Source organism: Homarus americanus, unplaced genomic scaffold, assembly GCF_018991925.1.
Source record: "Homarus americanus isolate GMGI-L3 unplaced genomic scaffold, GMGI_Hamer_2.0 scaffold17515, whole genome shotgun sequence".
NCBI lineage: Eukaryota > Metazoa > Arthropoda > Malacostraca > Decapoda > Nephropidae > Homarus > Homarus americanus.
The window spans coordinates 940,476-956,727 of NW_024733365.1; the positions used below are offsets into that span (position 1 = coordinate 940,476).

Consider the following 16,252-nt stretch of genomic DNA (forward strand, 5'->3'; position numbering starts at 1 on the left):
AAGGAGAGTAACTGCGTTAATCCCTTAACCATAATTTATCGTCCCTACTTAACGAGACACCACCTGTCGGCCACGTCCTTCAGTCCTTGATACCTGGACTAAAAAAAAAATCCCCTGTGACCGCAGCAAGACCCAAGTGACTCTAGCGTCCCCATGAGATCTATGGGAGCATAGCGACCCTAAGCTCAATGTGACCTCCTGACCTCTATTCGACCCTAAGATGCATTTTGCCACCCCGTGTTTAGGGATCCATTGGGCCCTAGATACAGCACTCTATACTGAGGTTTCGGTAAACAAGGAGGTGGCTTGACCGACACTGTACTCGACCTCCTTCACTTCCACATCCATAAAGTTTGGTGTCTATTTACAAATGGTTGGAGTGGGAATGCTATGAGTTTGAACCAGCGAACCCTTAAGACAGTAGGCGAGTTCTGTATCCACTCGAACGCCACGCTCCAGGTGTTGGTTATATAGTGTGTACATCACCCCCCCCCTTCCTCACCCCAAAGGTGTTGGTATGTTCTTATGTTCTTATGTATAGACACAGTCTAGCCAACCAGTACGGCCCGTTAGTGTGTCGGTGGCTGGTGCGGCCTTGAGATAAATTTATGTATATACACACACGGGGTCACCCTAACATGTTGAGCTGCCAGCACACACACACACACACAAACACACACACACACACACACACACAAACACACACACACACACACACACACACACACACACACACACACACACACACACACACACACACACACACACACACACACACACACACACACTTAGGGTCACCTTAATCATAATGTGTTAAGCAGCCTGCACTTTACACACACACACACACACACACACATACACATCACATGGTGGGTTTCTAAAGTAAGTGTGTTTGTGTAGTCGTGGGCTTACGGGTATGGTTGTGAGCATGTTTGTGAATGTGGATGTAACTGTGGGCGTAATTGTGGGTGTAAATGTGGGCGTGGCTTTGGATGTTTGTTAGCGTGATTTTGGGTGTGGATGCTGCAGGACAACTGCTTTGTAGGTGTATCAGAGATGGAAGGGCTGACGTGATGATAGAGGAGAGGAGGAGGAGGGTGAGGCAGTAGGGTGGGAGAAGGAGGAGTATGAGGCAGTAGGGGTGGGAGAAGGAGGAGGAGGGTGAGACAGTAGGGTGGGAGAAGGAGGTGATTAGGCAGTAGGGGTGGGAGAAGGAGGAGGAGTATGAGGCAGTAGGGGTGGGAGAAGGAGGAGGAGGGTGAGGCAGTAGGGGTGGTAGAAGGAGGAGGATTATGAGGCAGTAGGGTGGGAGAAGGAGGAGGAGGGTGAGGCAGTAGGGTGGGAGGAGGAGGAGGAGGGTGAGGCAGTGGGGTGGGAGACGGAGGATGGGGAGGGTGCAGTAGGTGGGGGGAAGAGGAGGAGGTTGTGGGCGAGGCAGCAGACAAGACGAGCTGATGAGGATGTGGTCATGTCCCGCTGCTCCACTTGGAACCCAATCCTAAAGGACCCCCCTAACCCTACTTCAATTTAACTCAATCTAAACTAGCCACTATTAAGCTTCAGTTATAGACGGAGGTGGGGGGGAGGGGGGGGCAACCCTAATGGCATGGTTGGGTCGATTAGGAGGGGGTGGGGTGGTCACTAGGATTAGGGATTGTTAGTACTGGAACCCATATGACCTGTAGTTTGCTTTGCTTGACCCACAACGGACGCCGCCAAGCCCATATCAGACGTCATCTACTCTTCCTCAATCGGGTACTGGTGACCGCGGTGACCCGACGCACAGTGTACTGAGGACGGACATCTCTCTTTTTCTCTGTTGGGTGAAACTTTTCGTCTAAATTCGGGCTGATGCAACAGCAGGAGTCTTCGCTTTATTTCGATCACTACAGTTTTCTGGTCCAGTCTGAACATATCTGTCCTGGTATATTATGACCAAGCTTGATTTCGTTTTCTCTTTATCAAATTCCCGGTGAGTCTTCCAAGGACTCGTATTTACTGTCAATTGTTTATTTTCGGTCTACAAACACCGCCACATGACCCGCCACATGACCCGACACAACAGCCAGTCATGTCTACCAAGCAGACTGTATTGATGTCCCACTGTAATTCAGATAAAGTGAGGATGGTTCTGCAGTATCCAGACTTGTATTAGCAGGATGATCGTAATTAAATCGCCTAAATAAGATCATGTAATCATTTATTAATCACCGCCGCTGTACGTAAAGTTTATTTGATGTACAGGGCAATATACGGACTCACACTAAGGCACACGCTAATCAAAGTATCTGAGAAACCAAACTTAATCTAAGCTAATGTGACCTAACCTCGTTTAATTTAACCTTAACCAAACCTATCTCGAGAATAACCTAATTTACCGTAATCTAATCGAAACTACCCATAACTTAACCTGCCCTATCCGTAACCAAAACAAATCTGGAATCTTATAATAATAACTCGGGTTCGATTCCGTCTGTTCAAGTTAATTCAGACCAGAGTAGTAAGACTAACAAACCCATTCATCCAGTCTAGCTTGGCCAGGGGCTACAAGAGGACTGGAGGATGGTAAGGAATCAATATAATTCAATAATGACGAGCGTAAAGCATCTGTGGCCGCCTGAATCGAATGGTTCGCTTCTCAGAGGCTCCACTTAGGGGGGAAGGAGAGGGGGTGGAACCACATAACACGGCGGGAGAGAAAAACCTGAAATACGGGATATTAAACTGGAAGGCTGGGAAGAAGTGACAAATGAGCCGCTGAAAGCACCTCGTCTCTCGTGCGACCCTGTGTGACTGGATGGTCAGTGTCGACTCTATCTATCTGTCTAACGATATATCAGCGGGATAGCTATGGTGTCCACACTTGACACACACAACCATCATGATACACCCCTAAGCTTTTATGTCCTGCAGGTCAGCTTGATCAAGACTGTCAAGGTTACAATGTTATATGAAGGCACAGTTAACCACCAAGAGTTCCTTGACAGCGTAAGATCACGCTCACCCAGTTGTTGATGTTATAATCTATTACGGTACTGCGTTTCAACAACTAACTAAGCTTTTTAAGCGGTTATTCTAGTTTAACAAATACCAGTCATCAGCTAACATGACAACGAATTAATAACGGCCAGATTTGGGGAAAAAAAAAATATCTATCTTATCCACGTTTTCATTGTGGATTTACATGAAATATATATATATATATATATATATATATATATATATATATATATATATATATATATATATATATACTGTATATGGTCAATTTCGTGTCAATATCCCGGTAGATCAACTACAGCTCGGTACACAGCATATTAGACTAGCTCCTTGTCGGTTATACGAAAAAAACAACATACAAATTTTTAATGATAATGTTATTAGTGAGTTAGTAAAAGCTTTGGTTGAATTTATCTGTATTCTGACAAAAACAAACATGATGTCAAAGTACGGTCTAATTACACGTACGCTAGACTCTCAAGATGGCGCTGCATACCAGAGCTGAAGTAGGTAGCTCTACACCCAGTGCTGGAGCAGCTACCCACTAGAGTGTAAGCAGGTGAAGTAGCCATTACTGGAACTAGGGTGTGTTGTAAGGGACATTAATGAGGTGTGTTGACAAGTGAAGGTGGACTACATTGTGCCCAGTTAGTCAACACCACACGGCAGGTCAGTATATTATTGAGTGATAATCTTAATGTCCAACTTATTTACCCTAATTTATGGCTGCAATACTGAACTAGTTAACCAAAACATTATCTATGACGTGTTTGAATATGTTTAAAGTTGTTGCCAGAATGGGTGTGAATTAGATATATTTTTAGTTTTTGTCAATGTTATTTTTACATTGTCGAGGGTATTATATAAGTGAATGATATCACTACTTTAATGTTAACAGGCGACTTATGCTAAATTTCCCGGTAGAGAAAACGTTATTAAGGAGGTTGCCAAAGGTCACAATATTGATGAAGCATTCTTTTAGGTTACCAGATTTTTTTTCGTAAACTAACAGACTTTCTCGATTGTAATTTGTTGTTTATTTACACATGTTTCATTTTTAGTATCCAGCTTGGGAACTTTCACCTTTGTGTCCAGAAAGATAGAGCATATGATGACACTTCTGAGTTATCATTGGTCGAATTGATTTGTTGTTTACCATTGTTTGTATACCTAATTATATTGTATACCTGCATATACATATATAGAGTGTCTGTGTGTGTGTGTGTGTGTGTGTGTGCAAGTAAATCACTGTAGGTGTGCGTGGTCCATGTATATGCTGATAACCACAAGGAAACAAGAAAACACGAAATTCCCAAGAGCTTTAGTATAATTCACATCTTCAATGTAAGCTTATATGACGATTTTACTGAGTATGTATGTATGTATGTATGTATGTATGTATGTATGTATGTATGTATGTATGTTTTACCTGGGACATTGATATTTGGCAGAGAGGGCGAGCAGTTGCAGTAGATACGTTCACTAATAAATCGTCCCCGTCGCGGCAATCTATGTACAGTACAGGTGTGTAAGAGGATGTTAGATACACATCTCCCGCCTCTGCTTTATTCAATCTCTATCTCTCCCTCCCTTCCTTCCCCTATTCTTTTTCTCTCCACCTCTCGCTCTTTTTAGCTGTCTGTGAATGTCTGTCTCTCTTTTTGTCTGTCTGTCCATGTGTCTTCTCACTTTTTTAGGTCTTCCAATTGGTGTTAATTGATAATAGTAATGATGATACAAGTGGTGACAATGGTAGTGGTGATAACAGTTGTAGAGATAGTGATGTTGATAGTGGTAACGGTGATGGTAGTGGTGCTGGTAATGGTGACTGTGGCAGTAGAGGAACACAAAGGCTTTCTTCATCAACTAGGATGCTACCAGCCCTCCCCCTCCCCCCCCCCTCCCCCACCCACCCGCCAACACAAGGTAAAAAAACAGGCATCACATAACAGTCTGTCAACACGTACTGTAGGTGCATGGTGAGGGAGGGGGGAGGGTAGGTATGTAAATCTGTAGATGAGCTTGTATTTTGTAAGCAAATTGTGTGTGTGAGTTTTGTAAACGGATGTTTAATTTTAAACATATGGGTAAATATGAGCTTTGTAAATCGACACATGTTGATAAATTTCATGAATATAAGTATTGTGAATATTTAAATGTAGATGAATGTATAATGTATAAACATTTAGACGTATTTCAACTTTATAAAATCGTGAATGAACGTAAATTCTTGACATATACAAACAAACGTGAACTGTGTAACCATGTAAATGAATTTTGGTTTGTAAAGATTTAGATAAACCTGAACATTGTAAATGTGTAAATTAACATATAACATTTGAACCTAGTGAACGTTTGTAAAGGACAAAACGTCAAAGAAAATGTCATCTTGGTCAATACGTTGATCTTACGATTTTCTTGAACGTATGTATGTTTCTTACTGTCTGGTGTGTGGGAGGGAGAGGGTAAAAGTATGAAAAACAGTTTGGTGTGTTACCTAGATCAGAAAATACAAGTGTAAGAGTAAGTTTAGTGTGTGTGATAGGCAGTTTAGTGTGTGTGTGATAGACAGTTTAGTGTGTCTAAGAAACAGTTTAGTGAGTATGAGAAACGATTTAATATGCTAGAGGGCAGCAGTGAGCGTCGAGTGGCTATACAGTCCTGAGCCTTGACAATGTTGACCATGAAGGCAGTATGTTTACGTTGTGCACATCAGAGAACCGCCAGGGACACCTGAGACTTCTCTTTGGTCCTGTTAGATAGATAGATATTCACTCAAATATCATAACAAGTTTACATTGATTCAAGATGCATATAAACAATGCAAGTATACAATATACATAGACAACGACAGTAAATAAACTTCGTACCTAGACGGTGCAGGTCTACAAACAATGACAAACACTAGGTTGGTTCGTGAGATTATTGTACGAGTCTTCTTCCCGTGTTTTAGGTTTTTAGTACTGCTGACAAGACATACGTTATTATTTAGTAAGTTTTCTGTTGATTGTGGGTTTTAGGAACATGAAGTCAGATCCAAAGGGAGATATTTATTTATACAAAAGATCTCGACTACACACACACACTTACATGGGTCCCTTGTTGGTTGGGGGCCATTAAGACTGGGTTCTGTTAAAAATAGGGTCTAGCCTAGACTCTAGTAGAACAAGGCCTACTAAGATTGGGGTCTGTTAGGCAGTTTTGGGTAGGATGAAACTAAGGGCCAGTATTTTTTTATGCCATTTGACTCTGTCTAACTAACAGTAATTGGGAACCTGGATGTTAATCGATTTGCGAATTGTGGACCTGGGTAATGGTTAGCCAGTGCAGTTGGCGAGGTGTCCGGTCTTCTCGTATTGTTCCTTGACACTGGGTCATGCAACTCGTTAACTCAGGGTGTGGTTGTTGTGTTGACGACAGCTTCTACACTTTAAACAAATTCACGCCTAGGTGGCTCTGCTATTGGGTGTAATAGAACAGGGGCCTATTAGTTATAGGACCTAATAGGAATATAACAGAGAAATCATCACAAAACCACTCCAGGTACTCTCCCGCCTCCACCTCACACAGCCAAGGCTCTTCTTAGCAGGATGGGATAGTTATAATATCAACGAGGGACAGCGAGGGCAGAGAGTGTCGGTGCGAGGGGTAGGATGATGGCACTACGAGGCAGATTACGGATCGATGGGGTGGTTAAGTGGAACCGAGTGTGCAAAGCCTCAGTGTGTCTTTTGTGTCACACGTACGCCTCTCTGTTTCAAAAAGGGGGGGGGGGGAGTTTTGTAATTCTCGATTGTTTTGTTGATACGTAAATCATTAAATTTCACTGTTTTATGTTAAGTTAAAGGACAATAACGTCACTGTTATGCTACGTTACAGCGTCACAACGTCACTGTTACGTTACAACACCATAACGTCACGTATAAGGGTGTGTATACCTCTCTCCCCATCATGCCTCTAAGCTTGCCTCTCCTATCACACCTCTAAGCTTTTCCCCCATCACACCTCTAAGCTTATCTCTCCCCATCACGCCTCTAAGCTTACCTCTCCTTATCACGCCTGCAAGCTTCTCTCCTATCAAGCCTGTAAGATTCTCCCATCACGCCACTAAGCTTATCTCTCCCCCATCACACCTCTATTCCCTCACGCCTGTAAGCATACCTCTCCCCATCATGCTTCTAAGCTCACCTCTCCCATCATGCCTCTAAGCGTGCCTCTCTCTCACGCCACTAAGCTTACCTCTTTCCTTCCCGTCACTAAGCTTGCCTCCCCCCTCTTACGCCACTAAGCTCAGTTCTGCTAAACGTACTCTTGTATTAAACAACTGCACCGTCACGTCCTGCTTATGATTTAACTTCATAATCCCCCTGTAGGTCAAATGGGCCCTGGTCCCAATAGGCCCCAGTCTTAATGGTATCTTAGTCATAATGGGCATCGGTTATAATGGACCCCTGTCCTACCGGGTCCCAATCCTAATGGGTTCCAATCTTAATGGTGCCCCAATCTTATTGGTGCTTCAATTCTAATGGGCCCCAGTCCTAATGGTGCCTCAGTCTTACCAGTTCCCAACCTAACCTAACTTAATCATATAGACTGGAGATTCATTAGGACCAGACAGGCAGACAGACAGACAAACAGACAGACAGACAGTAAGACAGCACCAACAGGCAGACAGACAGACAGACAGACAGCATCACCAAACAGACAGACAGACAGACAGACAGACAGTAAGACAGCACCACCAGGCACAGGCAGACAGACAGACAGACAGACAGCATCACCAAACAGACAGACAGACAGACAGACAGACAGTAAGACAGCACCACCAGGCACAGGCAGACAGACAGACAGACAGACAGACAAACAGACAGCATCACCAGGCACAGGCAGACAGACAGACAGACAGCATCACCAAACAGACAGACAGACAGACAGACAGACAAACAGACAGCATCACCAGGCACAGGCAGACAGACAGACAGACAGACAGACAAACAGCATCACCAAACAGACAGACAGACAGACAACATCACCAGGGAGACAGCATCATAAGGCACAGGCAGACAGACAGACAGACAGACAGCATCACCAAACAGACAGAGAGACAGACAGACAGACAGACAGACAGTAAGACAGCACCACCAGGCAGACACACAGACAGACAGACAACATCACCAGGGAGACAGCATCATAAGGCACCTCTCTCACAGCAACTCGTCAAAGCATCCTTATTAAAGTCGAGCCTCGATAAAGTGTCCTCTACCTCAACCACCAGCAGCTGTTTCTCGTGCACCGTGTAGTGGACTTGTCTGGGTCACTTTCGACAGCCACCAGGTGAGATTCATACATTTTTACCTGTGCTAAAGTCTTTACCTAGGCCAAAAGGTTCTACTTACCGGGAGTGGAGAGGTCCTTGGCTCAACCGCACCGGCGTACAACACAACAACGGCGCAATTTGTACTGCTTCTCTGCTCTGACTTGAAGCAAATGTTTTTTTCTTGGTATTACGTTGAATCTAATTTATCCAGGGTGTGAGGCAAGAGTTTAAATTGTACTAAACTATCCCCATGACCACTGTAGCGTGTTTTTATTGGTTAGGTTAGATTAAGAGACGTCTGCCATAGTTAGAAGCGAAGGGTGAAGAGAAACCTAACCTAATCTAACTTAACCTAAACACTACATCTGAATGAAAAAATATCACTGAAATATCGTCAATATATTTTATGTCATAAGAAACTGATTTTTCACGCCTAATTGATGGCTCTCAGTCGTACGAGTATACACCAGATGGCTAATGGCTGTCAGTCAATCACACCTGATAGCAGTCACTTAGTCAGTCAGGGTCGTGTGACAGAAACAAACCAAACTAAGGTGTATGTATGTATGTATGTATGTATGTATGTCTCTCTTGTGTGTAGGTTAGGACCTCTCCAACGTCTAGAAACTTGCGAGGTCGTACTTATTGAGGGCATGTTGAGGCCTCTCCTCTCCTTCCTCCCCCTTCTCCGCCTTCCTGCCCTACCCCCTCCTCCTCCTCCTTATCCTCTTCCGCATCATCCTCCTCCTTCTCAATCTCATCCTCCCTCTTGCCCTACCTCCTCCTTCCTCTTCCTCCTCCCTCCTACCCCCATCTCCTTCTCTTTCCTTTCTCTCTTTACACCTTGTTTTAAAAGAATTATGTGTGTGTGTGTGTGTGTGTGTGTGTGTGTGTGTGTGTGTGGCAGGATAGAGAGAGATAGAGAGACAGGCTGACAGACGCCACCAACCTCGCTCCACTATGACGTGGGATGAATCATCAAAAACGACCTTCTGAACCTTCACTAACAAGACCATTATGACTCACTATAACATCCTTAACGAACCTTTAAATCGACCCATATGAACCCCACAACGATGCTTCATGCCAACATTCTGAAGCAGGTCTGGACTACCAAGCCAACCAGTGTGGCTGGTTAGGTTAGGTTAGGTTAGGTTAGTGGACACCTGCCATACTAAGATGTGAGGTGTGAAGAGTAACCTAACCTAATGTTATTCCAACTTAACCTAACTTAACTTACATTACTTAAACTAAACTAATCTAGCCTCACCACCCCCCCCCCCTCCGCCCCCAGGTAGTGTAAGGGGTGGTTACTTCAGGTGATCCATTTATCTGATGAGACAATGAGAGAACGAGGTCCTGTAGCGCCAGGGGTCCTATCGACTGTGGCAAGAGTTACGAAGTTTAGGAAAGCTTGTACAAGTTAAACCTTAAAACGTAAAGGACTCTCATATGGTAAAACGGACTCTGTTTTACTTAAGATATTTCTCACTACCTTAATATAATCAAACTTTATTGAAATTAGGTTAAGTTAGCTTAGGTTAGATAAAGGTAGGTTAGTTTAAGTTTGGTTAGCTTGGGTTAGGTTAGTTTAGATCATGTTTAAGTTACTGTACATTTGATTGCTAGGTTTGTTAGGTTAGGTTAGGTTAGTACTAATATACCGTATATTGACATAAGTGAAGGACCGTGTACACACCTGTAGAAGGCAGGTATGTGTGTGTGTGTCTTTTTCATTCCAAAATGGCGGTAGGCAGATTTTTGTTTAATCGTGACGTCACCTGTTGTTCATTTGCTGTACTCAAGTGGTTCAGTAACTTATATTAGCAAAACTGCACTGTTCTTTCTCACGCTGCTGGGTGTTTTTGACTTCATATGGTGATTATACAAAGTTCATTCATTATCTGAAATTTTGTTGTAAAGTTCAATCATATTATCTGAAGTAAATATCCTCAAAAAGCAGTGTCTTAGTCTGACGAAAACAAATATACGAGTATTCTAAGAAACTTCATTATTAACTAGAATTATGTTTAAATCTACTTTATTTTTTTCCTCGCGTTCTCTTTTCCGACAAGTTTAAATGTATCTTCTTCAGTGTTTCATAACCGTATACATTAATGTTAAGAACGATTACGCAAACATTAAGTCTTAGTGCAAGAACGTGGTGGTGTAATTGGGGGGGTGGGGGTGGGTAGGGGGGAGGGTGGGTGAGGGACAGAGTGGGTGGAGGGTCGGTTGTTTCTACACAGATGATCCCTGACAACTTCAATGGTGATGGAGTAGCAATTTTTTTTTTCCTGGGGTAGAGATCAGTATTGAAGGGCTCATCTATATAAAACCAAATGCCAAGACAGGTTCTGAAGGAGATGTTTTCAATTGAGTAAATGAAGTGAAAATCGCAGTATTTATCAGAACAATGTTGTTTTGAGAGCTACGAGAGTTCACCCGCATGTTGCCAGCGAACAAGGACCATGATGATAGACGAGTGGCGGCATATTTACGGGCTGGAACTCGCTCTCCTATTGGCTGGCGGCCTGAGTCATTCTTGGCAAGGGTGAGGCGTCGTCTGCTACCTGATTCTTGAGGAATTACGAATATTTTATGACTTACTATCCATTTATGTTCGTCTGGATGTCTTATAAACGTCTCTATTATGGAATTCGGATATCATTCAATACTATAAAGTAAATATTTTGTATCTGTGACGTGTGTTAGTGGTAGTGAGGGAAGAAGGCTGCACTAGTGTTGATCTGAGCTGACGATGGGTCGCTCCCGCTTGATGTGGGCACCTTGTAACCTTCTTTACCATATTTATTCTTGTATGACGAACTTAAGAGGTGAAGGAGTAGCCATGATCCTTCTCCTGAGGTCACCAACCACACTTACTCTCCCCGTATACCTAGAAGAGTATTATGTCTATTTGTCTGTCTGTTAAATTTAGATACGTCTCTTGTGTTTAATTTGCTGTCGGTTCCTCTGGTTTTAATCCCTTAGTAGCACCTCCTCGCCCTTTTTTAGGCTCGTGCATTGTAGATGATGATGCGGGTTGTGTGTGTGTGTGTGTGTGTGTGTGTGTGTGTGTGTGTGTGTGTGTACGTCGTAGATTGTCTCTTTTACACACGATATCTGGTAAACTGGTTGAGTATCATCTTGAAACATGCTCTTGTTACCATGGGTGATGAGTTCTCGCCTCTTGCCGAACACGAGATAAATCACATACGTGGTTTTAGATAAATATTCTTCTTTGATTACTACTAGTGTAGACAATACAGAGTGTATGACGATGGTGTATATTTAAGATAATACAGAAATGCAGTAATACACGAATATTCTTCAAACTAGTGTCTGGTTTAGGTACGACAGAAATACAGAAATACAAGACTTTTTATATTCTTCAAACTCATGAGTACATTGTGAGCATTGGGTGAGTCAAAGGGAAGGGTAACTCAAACATCCCAAAACAAAGAAAAGATCTCTTTAGCACGCCATCTTGCACCTCACTCTGGGATGGCTTGTCCGAATTTGATCCAAAAATACTGAAAGACGAAAATAAGATCAAGCGAGACCATCAATTGCTCCCGTAACTGCTCCAGTGATCAGGTTATTATTGTCTAGTGCCATTGAGGGTAGGAATGGTGCCAGTGAGGGTAGGAACGGTGCCAGGTGAGAGAGAGGGTAGGAACGGTGCCAAGTGAGAGAGAGTAGGAACGGTGCCAGGTGAGAGAGGGTAGGAACGGTGCCAGGTGAGAGAGAGGGTAGGAGCGGTGCCAGGTGCGAGAGGTGAGAGAGAGGGTGAAACGGAAGCCAGAGAGGAGAGGGTAGGAGCGGTGCCAGGTGAGAGAGAGGGTAGGAGCGGTGCCAGGTGAGAGAGGGTAAGAACAGTGCCAGGTGAGAGAGAGGGTAGGAACGGTGCCAGGTGAGAGAGAGGGTAGGAGCTTTGCCAGGTGAGAGAGAGGGTAAGAACGGTGAGGGTAGAAACAGTGCCAGGTGAGAGAGAGAGGGTATAGGAACGGTGCAAGTGAGGGTAGGAAAGGTGCCAGTGAGGGTAGAAACGGTGCTAGTGAGGGGAATAACAGTACTAGTAAGGGTAGGAATGGGGTCAGTGAGGGTAGGAGCAGTATTAGGAATTCAATCAGGTAATCCTCGCCTTCAGCCTCCAACTAAATATTCTTCTGAGAACCTCACTGAAATATGTAAATTTTTTTGTCAAGTTAACTTAAGATTAAAGGCGAGGTGTTATTCGATCAACTGATGGTGCCACTTCATGTAAGACGTGTGTGTGTGTGTGTTTTATATGTATTTGCGTATGTGTGTAGGTTGTACGTGTCATAGGAATACGTATGGTATGTGGTAGATTAAGTGGATGAGAGAAAGAGAGAGAGAGAGTGAGCCAACACAGTATCAGGTACACTTGTTGGAGCAGTAAATACACATTTAGGTCCAGCCATTCATGTCGTCCACATTCACCTCACATTCAGCTTCCGGTTGTGAATCTGAATATGAATTTTGTTGGCCGAGTTGGCCAATAATCCGCAGCCCGGTGAAGACCACATCACGCCTCACTACACCCACTGGCTCCGACACGCAGGTTGATAAGGATCACTAGAGTAGGGCATCGAAATTTCCGCGGAAAAGAGCGTCGTGAGAAAAGGAAAAGGAGATTAGATAATAAGTCCTTTCTTTCTTGTGTGTGTACATTTGCTCTTCAGGTTAGGTTAGAGAGTAGGAGGAAAGGCCCTGGGAGTTGTCTCACCTGAGCTGCGGAACATGGTGGAACGAGGCGCGGGTCGAGGGGGCGCTCCTGCGGCCTTCTCCACGCACACACACACTCTACATCAGCTCCACTTGCTGCTACTGTTTAATATTCCTCGGTGATGGTGGTACTAGTAGTGGTAGTAGTGCTAGTTGTTGTGGTAGTCGTGGGTGGTTACGTGGGAGGGGGAGGGGCACTAGTGGGGAGGTGCACAAGCGAGGGTGGTGAACTGCAGAGGTGGTGAGGGTGTTGGGGCGCCGATGGGCGGTGGCCGAGTGATGCCAGTTTAGGACCCGCGCGAGGGGCCGCTACAGCAAGGGGGTTGTTGCCACCGTGACTGACTGGTGGGAGGGAGAGGAAGGGGGGGGATTGTGTTGGTAAAGGGATAGAACGAGGAGTAGGGAGGTGTTAGTGTGTTAGTGGTGGTGATAGTGTCCGAGTAGTGGTACTGAAGAGATAGTGGTAGTGATAGTACAGTGTTACTTAGTGACGATGGTGACCGAATGTTGTGATAGTGTTAGGATAATAGTAAAGTGCAGCTGGTATACTGGTTATAATGCTATGTAAAAGTGTTGGTAGTAGAGTGAGTGATGGTAGTGGTTGTGGTGGTGGATGGTTAGCGTAGTGTATGTGTGAGGGAAGTGTCGGCGAATTGGTGCTGATTTCTCAATTGGTTTGTGATGGGGCTGATAGTATTCTGTTTTGTCTCCTTTGTTTACAACGAAGGTGTGAAACAACCTAGGTGCGTAGACGAGTGGTAGAGGTATAGGTGTTAGCGAACGGGAGTTGGATTAAGAACAGGAGTAGGAGGAGGGCCAGCAACAGGAGGAGGGAGAAAGAGGAGGAAAGAACAGGCGGGATGAGGAGAATCCGGGTTATTAGACGTTGGTTGGCTTCGCAATAGTTACTGGGCCGTGAAGGCTGACTGTATCTCTCCATATATCACACACACACACACACACTCCGACTACAGTAATATCATTATCCACAACTAGCACTGAATGGCCGCCTGTTATGGTGCGTGGTTGGGGAGGGGTGAGGAGTGTGTGGTAGGGGTGGGTGAGGGGTTCGTGGGGTGGTGCTGTGCTGACGGGTTGGTAGCTAATACTCACACTAGTGTTGGTCAATTGTCAAACATGTGATTATCTTCTTTGTCACTTTATCCAAGACACTAAACACTCTCTTTTAGGTCACTGGACGACGCACTCTCAGGGAAGCTTTGTGCTCAGTTCATCACGTACTATTAATGCCCTTTTCTTCACTTGACGTCTGCCAGCCTCGCCACAATGGGCCACTCAGTTTGTGTCATCACTGGTGTTGTCCGTCGCTAAGTGAAAGTTGCGAGCTATGACGTATATGAGTGCCTTCCCCGCGCTGCTCTGAGGCATACGTCTTCACCGTAGCACCAGTGAAATACTAAAGTTCATTGGTACAGGAGGGGGGTGCCGGGAGTGCCTGCCTGGTGGAGTGGTGCAAAGCTGAGCCCAGTGAGGTGGTGCGCTGGGGTAGGCGTTGATGCGGGCATAGCAGAGGGGAGGTCCTGCTGCCGCTCCCAGGTACCAGCAACCCAAAGGTGCTGCCGCCCCTGAGTGTGTGTGTGTGCGTGTGTGTGTGTGTGCGTGCGTGCGTGTGTATGTGTGTACGTGTGTTGTAGGTCTTGTAGTTCTCCAACCACCTGCCAATGTTGATCTTCTGAAGACCACTGTAGTCACAGCTGCCTGGAAGGATTCTGTGTGCGTGTATGTGCAGCTGCGTTCCGTTACACCAGCTATGTGACGGGTGTTACAGCTGCGGTTATATGGCAAAATATGCTACAGAAGATTGGTGGTGAGTCGGGTGAGAATGTTGGTGTGTGGGAAAGGCAGATTGGGTGGAGGGCCGGGTGAGAGCGACACCCGACAGGTCCCACGGATCGCCAGCAGTTACTGGGGCTGGGCGTGTGTGTTGGTGGCGGCGGGACCCTGTGCTGCCTCACCTCCATGGCTGTCACTCGACCCTCCACCACTACCACAACACGACCTTGCTCTGTACTTCTCACCTGGCCTCAACATTAAAGTAACAACATAATAAGAACAGATAGAAAAGTATTGTACGCAATAACCCGCGTTGATGGATACTTCGAACTAAAATTCACCACGCAACATGGGTATGCCGGACGTGAGTCCTCAGTGGCATTAATTAGTGCCGCTTAGGGAGATCCCGGTCCTGCAGGGGAACGGAAAGGGATGATGCAGGCCCCTGCGTCCTGCTGTAGGTCAGGGTAGGCTAGGTAGGGGACTGTACCAGTTATATTACATGACGTATTCCAATTTCCATGAACACATCACAGCCTATTGAAACATATTGACTAGCACCACACAACATTCTCTACTGTTGAGTTCAATGTTTTATGTCCTTCTTTGTCGTACTCCGGAGCCCTAGTTGTGAGCACCGCCTCCGGAGCCTTAATGATGGGCTTCACCTCTGGAGCCCTAATCATATCCTGGCCACTTGGCTCCATCTGTGGGCCTTGTCGAGGAGGGCCTGGGTTAGCTAACCTCGGGTAAATAAGAGGTTCAACTAAAACATCCGATTTAGTACCGATTGTTCTTAAAAATATGGATGATCAGGGAACACGGTCGTGACACAATCCACAAGTGATAAGCAGATTGTCGCTCCCTACCGCCCCTCGCTGTAGGTCCTGGGAGAGAGGTCCTGTCTCCGGCCTACAGGGTTCAGTAACACGGCTGTATCGTCTATGATCATTTACAGATTATATCAAGAGACCTACAACACTCGTAAGGCTCGGCCATGTCTGTTCTTTCTAGAATAACCTAACTTAGTGAAGGTTAAGTTAGGTTGGCTTTACGTTGGGTTTAGGTTGGGTTAGGTTAGGGTGCGCTAAGCTTTAGGTTAGATTAGAGTGGAATGGGTTAGGTTAGGTTAGTGAAGGCTAGTCCAGGGTAGGTTAAGTTACGTCGGGGCCTACTAACAATGGAGGCTATTTGACCTGCAGCCTATACACAACTACACACCTGCTCAGCACAACAACACAACTGCTCTACAAAACAACTCTCATGCTAGCTGTTGTACACAAAAACACACCTGCACTACACATAAACACACCTGCACTACACATAAACACACCTGCACTACACAAACCCACACCTGCTCTACACGACCACACACCTTCACTACCCAAC

General features: G+C 45.1%; 1 protein-coding gene across 4 annotated transcripts in view; it reads right to left on the minus strand.

Moving 5' to 3' along the window:
• Positions 1-16,252, minus strand: part of LOC121869784 (innexin inx2-like) — a 113,379-nt gene that overhangs the window by 37,718 nt on the left and 59,409 nt on the right. Inside the window, exon 1 of one of the 4 annotated variants that reach the window (XM_042371347.1) lies at positions 13,071-13,399. The exons of the other annotated variants lie outside the window; for them this stretch is intronic. Coding sequence (XP_042227281.1) covers positions 13,071-13,086 — 16 coding nt within the window. The 5' untranslated portion in view covers positions 13,087-13,399. Of the gene's footprint in view, positions 1-13,070; positions 13,400-16,252 lie in introns of those variants that run through there. 4 annotated transcript variants of the gene reach the window in all.